This window comes from Lepisosteus oculatus, chromosome 15, assembly GCF_040954835.1.
Source record: "Lepisosteus oculatus isolate fLepOcu1 chromosome 15, fLepOcu1.hap2, whole genome shotgun sequence".
Classification (NCBI taxonomy): Eukaryota; Metazoa; Chordata; class Actinopteri; order Semionotiformes; family Lepisosteidae; genus Lepisosteus; species Lepisosteus oculatus.
The window spans coordinates 11,721,883-11,734,324 of NC_090710.1; the positions used below are offsets into that span (position 1 = coordinate 11,721,883).

Sequence of the window (12,442 nt, forward strand, 5' to 3'; positions counted from 1 at the left end):
GTAAATCATTTAGCAGGTTCACTTATACTGTAATGAACCAGTAATTTCAATTGTTATTCGAACTGACTTTTGCCATTTCGGTTATCTTCGACAAAGCTCGCGAGTACATGGTTTGTCCGTCTTGGCATTCCGTAGAATCGTGATGTTTTAAGGTTATGCTTGTGAGTTACCGTGGGTTGCTTTCATAGAAGGATTTCCGTGGCAAAAGCTTTAGTATCCGTTTTTGAAGGAGATAATGGCTCAGTGTGTTCAAAGTGTGACTCTTTCTTTAACGTTACCGATGTCATGCCAGATTTGTCTTGGAAAGGTACATACTGTAGCTTTTTAGATTGAGCTCATGTATGTTTAATTAAGCTTATTCGGCCGGAAATGTCATAGTATGAGCTGCGTTGTGTGGTTATGCATCGAATAAAAAAGCTAAAAAATGCTGAAGTACTGTTCTGCACCTCTTATTTTGTTTATTTTCTAAAATTGTTGCCATGATTGCATGAAGGTAGACAAGCGGCCGTTTGTTTCTTGTTATTATATTTGTTTGCTTTTAATCAAAGTGGATGTATTACGTATGAAACTTCATACCCTCGCCGTGTACATTGCCGCATTAAGAACATGAAAGAGTTTTTAAACCCAAACCCATTTATATAAACGCTTTTATTTGACAATTTAAAACCTTTAACCATGCGTTGTGTGTTAAACATCGTCAATTTTAAGATGTTAAATTCTTTCGCACTCTGTCCTAGGTACGGCATCCTGTGATTTGTACTAACAACCATGTTTTTTGTTCAACGTGCATTGAAGTATGGTTGAAGAAAAATAGTCAGTGCCCAACTTGCAGGATTCCTATTACTCCGGAAAACCCGTGTAAAGAAATTATAGGTAAGACACTTAAGGTATTTTTCAGTCTTTATTTTTCTCAATAGCAAATGAAATATCTATTAAGACAAAGGAACACGTTAAAGGTTTATTCCATGCTGAAAAGAGAAGAAAGGAAACAACATTTCGGGTGTGGACACTGGGTGTTGACACCTTAAGAAGGCTCCACAGCCGAAACGTTATTTTCTCTCCTGTCAGCATGGAATAAACCTTTAACTTGTTCATTTGCAGCATACGGATGCTGACGCAGCTACCTACTTGATCTGTTGAGACATTTAACTTCCTATTTTCAGTCACATGGCTTCATACTTTTCTTGTATTAACCAAGATGGCAGACTGGTCTGTTTTATTGACAGCCAAGCACTACACTAAATCTAATCTAAATGTAATCAAAAGTGGGGAAAAATACAGCCCAAGTTACAACATTCTTTTAAAAACTACTGTATGTAGCGAGTGAACTCACATTATTTTGATATCAAGAAGTTTCATGCATTATTTATTTGGCTGTAAATATATGTGATGTTTGTGTATTAAATATATGAAAGACTGTAGATGATTTGTATACCAGGATTGCTGCTTGATCTGTTTTGCCTTCTCCAAAAACTGTTGAAAACATTTTATGGCATCAACTGTAAGCATTGCTGGCTTAATCTTCAAAACAATAAATTTCAGATTTTGAGAAAAATATTCGGTCAGGCAAAATGGCTGCCTGACCTATTTTCTATTCTCATATATGAGTTTGAAAGTAAATAATTTTCTTACCTCCTAACATCCATAGGAAGTTGTCCGAATAATTGCTTTTTTATGTTTCATGGCTATTGTGTTAGCTTCACATTGTCTGACTTACAGCAAGTATTATTAATGCCTTACTAAAAGCAATAAGTTTGTCATAACATTTAGTGTGTTTTATCCGTAAATACAACCTGATATTATAATTTGGCAAGATTTATTGTATATGTAACTATAAGTGCCAAACATATGCACACTGTGCCTGTATGCCTGTATTTTCACAACATGCATATACTGCAGTTCTGAAATAGCTGAATGGTCAAAAGACTACATTTTGTGCATTTTAACTGGGCAGCTTACATCACAAAATAATTACATTTTCTGGTATGCGCAGTGCCATATTGCCATCATTGACTGCAATTGTCTGCCATATTATATTGTAAACAAGCAGGCTTGCATACAAATCTCTTTTAGTTTAGTAGAAATATTGCTCTCGGCTTTAAGACAGTTTTGCAGACAAATACTACTTGTTAACTCTGCATGCAGATCACATTGGAAAATTTCTGTGGTGAAATGTCTGCTGTGCAGCCTTTACTTACTCGCTCTTATCTTGCTTTACATTAGTCATTACAGTGAGTAGTGAGCAGGAAGGGCTGGTTTAATTCACAATTCTCAGAAACTCTCTCGCCCATGGTGAAACCAGCTGTTTGTGACAACATGGTGACAATATAGTACTTTCAAAAAGTTCACAATTCTGTGCTTAATTTGAAGTTGTAAAATTTTGCAAAACTGTCAATTTAATTTGTTACCAAGGTTTAATAACAAGCATGAGAAATTGGGACTGCAGTTCCTCTTTAAGTGTCTACACTGGTAATGATAAAAAAATATATAGTAAAAGGCATTACAAACAATTTTGGATTCAATAGTTTTGTTGCCTTTTAATGCATCATATTGTATCTGTCTATGGATTAGTGGCTACATGTTCCTAAATTATCTGTTTTCAGGCATATTAAAACTTTATTGCAGCTGGCTGAGTTTGGGGACATTGAACTTCTGCGATGTTCTTACATATCTAATAGGAAGCGGTAATAGAAAAGTGCTTTAAGGTTTTCTAGATTTTTTTCAGATTGAATGAAATTTTATGCTAACCTTACTGTTATAAACACATCTTGCAGTTCTATTTGCTGTGAAGCATTTAGAGGTTAAAATCTTGTGAAATACTTACATTTTTAATCTTCCTACATGCAGAGGTACATGCACTTCAGCATAAAAAGCTTGTTATAAACAGTTTAATGTTGTATTTAGGCGTTCATTATGTGTGATTTACTGTACACTTGTGTGGTTACACCAAAGACATTTTAAACCTCCCTTGTTCTTAGCTGTTAGATTGAGCCAAACAGTTCTCTGCAACAGTTCTGAAACAAAGCATACATCTTATTTGGCAGGAGAAAGTATGTACATAAATGACAAGTTAACACAAAGAAAGTCATAAAATGTAAATCAGATAATGTAAATTCTTGTTATCTCAATATAGTTCCCCAATAGTGACATATGTACACTCCTTTTTGCATGGAGTATCTTAAATATGGTATGTAACTCAACATTTGGATGTTGAGTAAAGCGTTTACTCTTCATATTTAAATTACTACTTTATTTTAACTTAAACTTCCTTCAAGCTTAAAAGGAGAATACTCAAATCACTATTGAGAAATTATTATTGTAGCTGTAATATCCTGCATTACTTTTGGTGCTAAAATATTGGTTACTGTTAATTTACCGTTTCAGGAGCTACCAATGAGAGTGAATGTAATGACAGTCAATCTGTTAGAAAGCATCTTCGGAAAACCAGATTTGAGCTGCTTCTGAAGGAATGTGAGGTAACTTTCAAATAAAAGAAAATAATTTTTGTTCAAAACATAATCTTAAAACTTAAACTAATGTGATTATGTTGCTTTATTAGCCCTATACAATTTCTTGCATTAGGTATTTCTCTTCACATACCCCAAAGAAGCCTGGGGGTCAGAGCGCAGGGTCAGCCATTGTACAGCGGCCCTGGAGCAGTTGGGGTTAAGGGTCTTGCTCAGGGGCCCAATGAAGTAGGATTCCTCTGCCGGCTGCGGGATTTGAACCAGCAACCTTCTAGTCACAGGCACAGATCCTTAGCCACAGAGCTACCTCCCCTCAAAGTGCTTTTATTCAAAAACCTCAACTGAAATGTTGTACAAATTCTGTTACAATGTTACATGAAAGAAATATGCACTTTTACATTTCACTCAAGAACTCAAAGATAACATTTTGATGGGTTCTATTTCCTGTGATTTAGGATGAAATAGAGGCTCTCCAAAAAGAAAATGAGGATCTAAGAAACAAAAACATACGCTTTGAGTCACAGTTGAAAACTGTACTAGATCCTTCAACCTTATCTTTACCTCATAAAAATGGAGACTGCAAGCAGAAAGGTGAGGACAAGAGAGATGACCCCAATATGCTGAAGGAATGGGAAAATAAACTCAAAGCAGCAGCTGACATTTATGAGAAAGTGAAATCAGATATGGAGAAACTGAAAGAGGTAATGTTTAGCAGTAGCATATCTGTTGTATGTTCAATATTTTGTATAATTATATGGCACTAAATGTTAAAATTAATATTATAAATGTCAGTTATTGTTAAGTTTAAGTAATATTGCAGCTTCCTTAAAAAAATATATGTAAACTTTATTCCTTAGGCAAACAAGAACCTGAGAGCTCAAATCATCGATCTTGTTAGAGACAATCTGCACCTGAAAGCAGAGGTGGAAAACAGATCTCCTCAAAAGTATGTTATCCTGTTCTAATTTAAAATTTATTACAAAATGACAAATATTCTTTGTCAGGCAGAAATAAAAATAAGTCTTTCACTATTTATTGTGTGGGATACTGTTCTCAAATGTCTGATGCTAAACCACATGTATAACATCATCCATTGTTTTCAAGTTATTGTAATTATCCATGAATGCATACATTTTTAACTGCAGTTGTTTCACATCTCCCTTAATTGTTTTTATGATGTATGTCATCTATTTCTCAGATATCCTGTTAATGATTTTAACACTTTTAATGGATAATTTCTCCATTAAGAGTTACATACCATATATTATTAATTATTTAAATTTGTTGCACATTTTATTTGCTATTGCTTAATATCAAGATATTTTTTTTTAAAGAATATGTTCCTGCTCATTAACATAGAACAATAAGGTTGTTTTCAGATGTTACAACAGTGAGCGTCAATTATGCTCAATCTTTGTTAAAGCTATGGTTTGGACATTTTTTTTTGATGGAATATCATTATAAAAGTTGAACTAGAGCTCAATTATAGATTTTTGGGGGGTGAGGGGGAGCCTCCATTTCAAGTATATTGATAATTGTTAGCGGTCTTTCAATAATTCATGTGTATGTTTTTTTTTCATTGTTGATTTTAAACCCTTTCTCTTTTTGCACATTTCTCTGGACACCTTTGGAGTTTTTTTAATTGAAAATTCCAATGATGGACTTTTTTTGTTACTGTGTTATGCATATTATCAGTTTTCATGATAGATAAGATGTATCATTTTACTTTAAACAGGTTTGGCAGGTTCACGGTAGCAGCATTGGAGGCAAAAATTGATCAGTATGAACGTGATTCAAGCCATCTGAGAAGAGCCCTTGAAAGAAGTGATAAGTACATAGAGGAGTTGGAGGCACATGTATCAGACATGGAGAGAAAGTTAGATGAAAAGGACAAGGGGGGGGATTCTTGTGAGGTTGTTAACGTAAGTATTGCACATTCTCAACTTGAAGAAAAAGAGGTCTGCAGTAAACAGTTGCTAATTTGGAACAATGAAAGTCAAAAGAATAATAGCAAGACTAACAGAAAAGCAATTAATGATATGGAGAATACACCTGAATGTATAGATTTGGATATGAAAAGTGAAAAAATATTAGGATCCTGCAGATGTTTTTCCACTACAGCTACAGAAAGTAATATGTCTGCCGTTTTACATAAAAAGAGGGAGAGCTGTGAAAATGGTACACAAAAGAAAGAAAGAAATAGTTTAGATCTTGATCTCTCTGTTCCATATACTCCTTCTTCATCTTTTAGTTTTCTCAGTTTAAACAGCCCGAATGATTGCAGTCAAAAGACTAGCACCAAGCCTTTATCCTACCTACGAAAACTTTGCTTTGATGATTTCAGTTCTAATACTTTGTCTGATGTACAGAATGAAACTACAGAAAACCATGTTTTAGATGCCACCATACCTGTAGAATGTAAAACGCAAGCTGTAGCTACAATGCCAGTGTTTTGGGGAACTTGTCATCTTGGCACTAAGGGCTCAGGACAGGCATGTCCAACTCAAACTGGGGAGCAGGCCAATAACGGACGAAGTAAAAGCAAACAAATCTTTGGCAGACCTTTTCATGATATTACTAAAGCAAACCACATAGGAATGTCCAGTGAGGCTTCCATGGATGCTGCCTATCTTGATAAAATCTGTGAATTGGACTCCATGATATCTGAATCTGAAAGCAGCAGGTGCTCTCATTTCTCTTTGTCAAAAGAGTCCACTGACCTTGGTACTCCTTTAATATCAGAGCTGGCTTGTGTTGAACCTTTGAATGAAGTAAATACAAGACGTGAGCAAAAGGTGAGAAAGAACCAGCATGTTGCATCATGCTCTGAAGAAATAAGTGAAAGTATAACCAGCAGTAAACCACTCTCCAAGTCCAACAAACATTTACAAGTTCTTCAAATGAAAGAAGAGTCTTGCTCATCTGGTGATGAGGATACATGGGTCAACAGTCTTCAAATGAAACAAGGTTCTTCACAATCGGATGAAATGTCATTTGACTTGCTGTTTGACCTCCATGAATCTTCTCAGGAGGTCAAGCCTGGATCATCGTCCTCTTCTAATTCAACTGAAGCTCACCACAATCAGACTGAGGATCTCTTCCCAGTTGTTAGTTCAGTGAAATCTGAAAGTGTAAATAGAACAGAGTCAAATGACAGCACTAGTCAACTGATAAAAAGAAAATCTATGAAAGCTTTTCACATAGCAAGTCCCTCTAAAATCTCTAAGTGTGAAAAATGAAAGGTTGTATTTTTTGTTCCATCTATTTATAATACTTTTGAGCAGTAACTTTAGTCATGTTAAAAGTTCACATCTGATTTTCTATACATTCTGTTTTATGGCAACTAAACTGATGCTTATAGCTGTTTTGAAAGAATAAAGAAGAGCTTAAGTATCTGTTCCCACAATTAGTGTTTTGAGTTAAGGTCTTGCCATATCATTGGTATTTGTATGTATAAATTATGTGAAAGCATGACATTCTCTTTTTAATTAAATTTAAAATATTTATGCTGTATATACGTAGCTTGTACACATAGAAAGACACAATGTACAGTTTCATTTTTGCTTCCAAACTGTTAGTCTTGAATGACGTGGAATCTAGATAATATAGTAGAATGGATGACTCTGTCTTCATACTGTTGTGAAAAAGACATTTTTGACATGCAATTGTACACTAAATCTATTAATCTTTCAAAGGATATAAAACATGAAAGTTTAAGCAATGTTCTTGCTGACTGATTCTGTTTGACAATGGTTGTATATTTTTTAATATTTTCTGAATAAAAGGACATTTAAAAAATTCCCCCATTTTTTAATCTTTCAAAGACAGTGTAAACAGAGTAGCATATCACAGTGCTTTTTGTTAGTACAATCTATTATGTTTAATATATTGCTGTTCTGTATTGACTGTGTAAAATCTGTCATTGAAATCATGTCTTGGTGTATCATTTTGTAGGCTTTACTAAGAGATGATGTTGCATACCTTTTAAGGGCCTAAATGAAAGGTATTGAAAAAAGTTATATGTGAAATGTTTTTTTCCTAAACCTCATTAGCTATCGAAAGAAATGTTTCAATTTTATGAGGCAGTTAGAGTGAATTAGGCTAATAATATAGAAAAAATATTGTACAACTGTTTATTTTTCTGATTTCTAAGCATAATGTGAATCTCCACATATCCAGTTATGTAAATTGCTGTAGTTATGAAAACTATGCATTTTCTTAGTTAAAAGTAAAACTACTTATCCAGTGTATACACATTTAATTTTCAAGTGATATAAAAGTGTAATGTTTTTGACAGTTATAGCTCTTCATATGGACAGCACAGTGCCTTGCAGTGTGAGGTCTCTGGGTTCAGTTCTGGACCTGGGGTGCTATCTGTGTGAGGTCTGTGTGTTCTCCCAGTACTTGTGCTCCTCCCACAGTTCAAAGACATTATTAACAACATAAAGTTTATTTCACAGTTTAAATCTTACAATGACTACTCACTCTTAACAAACCATAAAAACTGCTCAGTTAAAGAAACACTCTAAATTGGGTGATTGTCCTTTTTCAACCTATGCAAGTGGTTGCTGGGGTTGGATTTGCACAATAAGAGTCCCTTGAAGCCCCACCACTTGGTGATGTCCATGCCCTTTTCCCATCATGGCTCTGAAACTGGTGTCATTTAATCCTCTGTGGAAGCTCAGAGAAACAGGTTTTTCCTCCTTAGTCTCTGAACAGGGTCCATAGTCCGCATTTGGTTATGTTACATTTCATACTCCCTCTGAATTTTGCAAGGATCCTCTTCCAGCTCCCTCACTTCCCACTCTGTGTTGTGCTGGATGAGAGTGTTTTTCATGTTCCACAGTCCTTGTTTCATTAGGACACCAGCAGCCAAAGCAAGTACTGTCACTTTGTCCAATCCGGTCAGTACCAGCCCCAGCAGGATTCACTGGTAGATTAGCACCCCACAGTTAATGTACTGTTAACTGGTTTCTGGGAAAATTGGCCCTAGGTGTGATTGGGTTTGTGTGTCTGTGACTACCCTGTGATGGGCTGGTGTCCCAAACACCAGTTCTTGCACCCGTCACTTGCTGGGATAGGCTCCGGCTTCCCCATGACTCTATACTGAATAAAATGGATAGAAAATGGATGATTTTTCATTAAATTACAGAAAAAAGATTCTCTAAATAGGTATCTATAAATGGTGTTGTTAAATGTTACAAAAAATGTTATAGGACTACTTAAACTCTTAAGGCAGAATGCATAATTGAGTGGAATTTTACTGACAGATTGGTAACTTTTTAAGTCATATAATTATACATTTGCTACCAGACAAAACAAAGAGGTACATGTGTTCCCTAAAGCATTAAAATTAAAATTATTTTCTAAATGCAAATAGTCACCCTTGGCATATAATTCTCAACTATGTTCGATCTCACAGCTGACTACATACCCAGATATTATGTTTTCAAGGTGTGTCTTTCCTAACCTACTGTATGTCTTAAACCTACTGAGAAATTTGTGCTCTTTTGTGATTTAAAGTGTAATTATTGAGTTCAGTTTAGAATTTTTATGTTGTTTTCAATTTGAACTTTGTTGAGCATGCTGCCATGCTTTGTAAAATAGTATTATCATAGAAATAATGACTACTCTGAGTAAACCTTCTCTGACTTTCCTGTGAATTTTTATAGTTGTTTATCTGGTTGTTAAAATGTGATGAATTGTCCTAGCCTTTTCAAGTTTGTTGTTGACTACGTTTTACAAAGTAGTTCACAGTAAATGCTGTAGGAATATACAGTATTCTATTGATTTTGATCATTCAGTGGAAAAGGATCTTTTTAACACCAGATAAGCCCCATTTGCAACTGTATAATCGTATATTTAAGTTATAAAAATACAATACGTTTTGGCAATAACTTTGAAGAAGTTATTTTTTGATGGAACACAATGCATTTAATGTCCATAGCTACTTTTCATGTGGTGTTTTTCACCTGGGATTTACACTATCCTCTTGAAATTCTTACAGACTAGTGTTCTGATATACTGTATGCCCAGAACCCCGTCCCCCAAAAGACTAGAGTGCGTTTTCTTCACACAATATAAAAACATCGTGGAACTACCGGACACTTCGGGAAGTGAAGCTATGAATGTTAAAACAATGGACAGTATACAAACTTTTGACTGGTTTGAGGAAACCTTAATCTAATAGCAGTGTTGCCTATATACAGTACAATGCAAAAGTAACTTCAGTACCCAGATAGTAATAATTTGTTTCTAAGCTTTATTTCTAGCTGCACTGTCGTATTTTCTTTTAATTTGAATTCTTTAATTTGTAAATTTCTTTTAAAATGTATTATTAAGCTGTATCTCCAGTCATAAGATTTTTGTATAGTAATGTAGCCACGCTGTTCTTCCAGAATTTTGTTTTTTAATCAAGCTTTTACTACTAATAATCCAGTGTACAGTAAATAGTCGAAATTCGACCTCCAACAGATTCCTACACTGCAGGTTTAAGTTTGTACACCTTATCATTAAAACCGTCATTACTAAAGGAAAGCGAAAAAAAAAATCTAATTTCCACCATAACCTTGTACACAGTCTTTTAACAAATTAATTAAAACTAATGAATTAACACTTCATTTATTTAACCGCACTACAGTTCGTGGATTAAATTTTCATGCAGTGATTAAAGGCTTGTAAAATATACATGATTTCGTTAAAATTTTATAATAAATCAGTGCATTGTGCTACATGGCAACAAGGCAAACGTTTCTGACACCTCTGTTAAGAGTCAAATGCGTGATGTTGTTCTGACTAAAACTTGAATATTATTTTCAGTGTTTTTCATATGAATACGCAGTTAAGAATTACGTTTAGTCATGTTAGAAATGTTATTGTTTCCAAACTAGTTCTAACAATAAATTATAGCTTACCTGTAGATAAGAAAGTAAAATGATCTGTGCTATCAATATCAACCTCGTTGATTACCGCCTACATATTTAAAAATTAGATCGTACATATAAACACTAGTATAAGAACTGCAATGCAGATATATGGGAGTATTAAATTACCGGATGCTTGCATTAGAGACCACATTACAAAGAAAAAAATGTTCAATCATACATTTTAACACTTGTGTAAAACAATTGTGTTGTTGGAAATTACAACACTAGGAGTTATGGAAGTATATTGTGTTTGTGTAGAATACGTTTTATTATGACACGAAAATGTTTTTGTCTATTCATACATAACCCATTGAAGGGATAAGCATATACTGTATTATATAAAAATGTACAGCAAAGTTGTACACATTGTGCACTGGGAAGACTTAAAAATGGGAGTTTATTAAACATTGCGCCAAGTGTTAGACTGTCGCTATAGTGAAACATTTTTAACTAGTATGAAACATTAAAAATGCAGTATGTATTTAATTTCATTAGCTAGATATTAACTAGATATTAGTGCAGCATCTTCAATTCAAGCATCATTAGTAAATGATTTAGAATACGTCCTAAAAGTACAAAAGCAGTTATTTTATAGTAGAACACATATTTAAGCTGTATAACTGGTGTTGAGAAATGTACCAAATAATTTTAACGCGATTTTACCATTTGTAATGAAGGTGGCTTGCATTTTAATTGTAAAACGACTGTTAATAAAAAGATCTAAGAACGAACTTCAGTCCCGTTATTTTCACATAGGCTAGTCTGATTTGCCCACTTTTGTTCGTTAATCATGTAAGCATATCTAAAAAAACCCGCGAGATTGTATTATTTGCATCACGTATTTATGAAGCACAGTTGCTTTTGAACGTTATACGATAGATTGCATTTAGAACAGTGCATACATAATTGTAAAATAATTTCAGATTATTGCAATTAGACAATAGTAGAGAATACGTTATGGCCTTATTTGTCATTTTATGTTTGTTTTCCATGGTATACAATTGCGAGTGTTAAGAGGTTCATCCTGTTACTATTTAAAGGTTTGGAATGGCTTTATGAAATAGCTGAGTCCGTTACCCCTGATCTTTAATGCAATAATTGCGGTTGAAAACAGAGTATACTTAAATCGTTTTTTTATTGGCTGTAGTTTTTCCTTTGCCTAACCCACACCCTTAAACTATAGAACATTGTTCTATAGCGGCAGAATGATTACTCTGATCCCGATTGAAAATATATAATACTATAAGAATGTGTATGCACTTCACACACAGTCAAATCCCATCTGGACACTGTAGGTAGGAGTTTAATAAGGTCCCTACAATTATGTATGATGCTATGCCAAACATTTTCAGTCACCCCTAACACATCATTTATTAGTTTTGTGTCACCACGTTTAACTTCAATTAATTCCGTTATTGAGTATGATTTAGTAGTAAAATAATAACAATTTTAAATCTTCAATCGGTGAATGTTTTAAGGGCTCGTTTATTTTGCTACACAGTCTGTCTAGTTAAATAATATTAATGTATAAAATATAAATTGGCACAGCAAAGAACTTAAATTCATTTGAAAGCAATTGTGCCCTTTTAAGTTGTCCATTCATTCAACACGTTTCTCGATGAACGTGTATTCTAAAAATTGTTTTAAAAAAGTTATTGTATCGTTATTGCATCGGATCTTGCGTTTTACAAAACCGAGTACGAAAATGCACACATAAACATTTGTTTTTCACAGCGAATGAGAAGCATGCTATTGCTCTGCCAAGAAAAAAAATGTATTCCCTTTCTGTCATCATACTAATGGATCTCACCACTAGACAAAATAGAAACAGTGCAAATACTTTTCAAAAATAACGGGAAACTGATTTTCCAATCAAATTGTAATCCGTTTATTTCATGACAATCTTTTAACATTTTACAAATCAAATTTCAGAATTACAGGTAAACGAATGCGCAGGCTCTGAATCTACAGGTGTTGAACCTACTCTTTGTTGATCCTTATATTCCACTATAATGATCTCCGGCTCGAGAGCAGCGGCCCATAGATCTG

At 34.2% G+C, this 12,442-nt stretch overlaps 1 protein-coding gene across 1 annotated transcript; it reads left to right on the plus strand.

Moving 5' to 3' along the window:
• Positions 1-130: 130 nt before the first annotated feature.
• Positions 131-11,149, plus strand: obi1 (ORC ubiquitin ligase 1). The gene is made up of 6 exons (XM_015363617.2): positions 131-307; positions 738-873; positions 3,385-3,476; positions 3,923-4,168; positions 4,325-4,413; positions 5,203-11,149. Exons 1-6 carry the CDS (start codon positions 236-238, stop codon positions 6,704-6,706), a joined length of 2,139 nt encoding a protein of 712 aa, XP_015219103.2. The 5' UTR covers positions 131-235; the 3' UTR covers positions 6,707-11,149.
• The last annotated feature ends 1,293 nt before the right edge of the window (positions 11,150-12,442 follow it).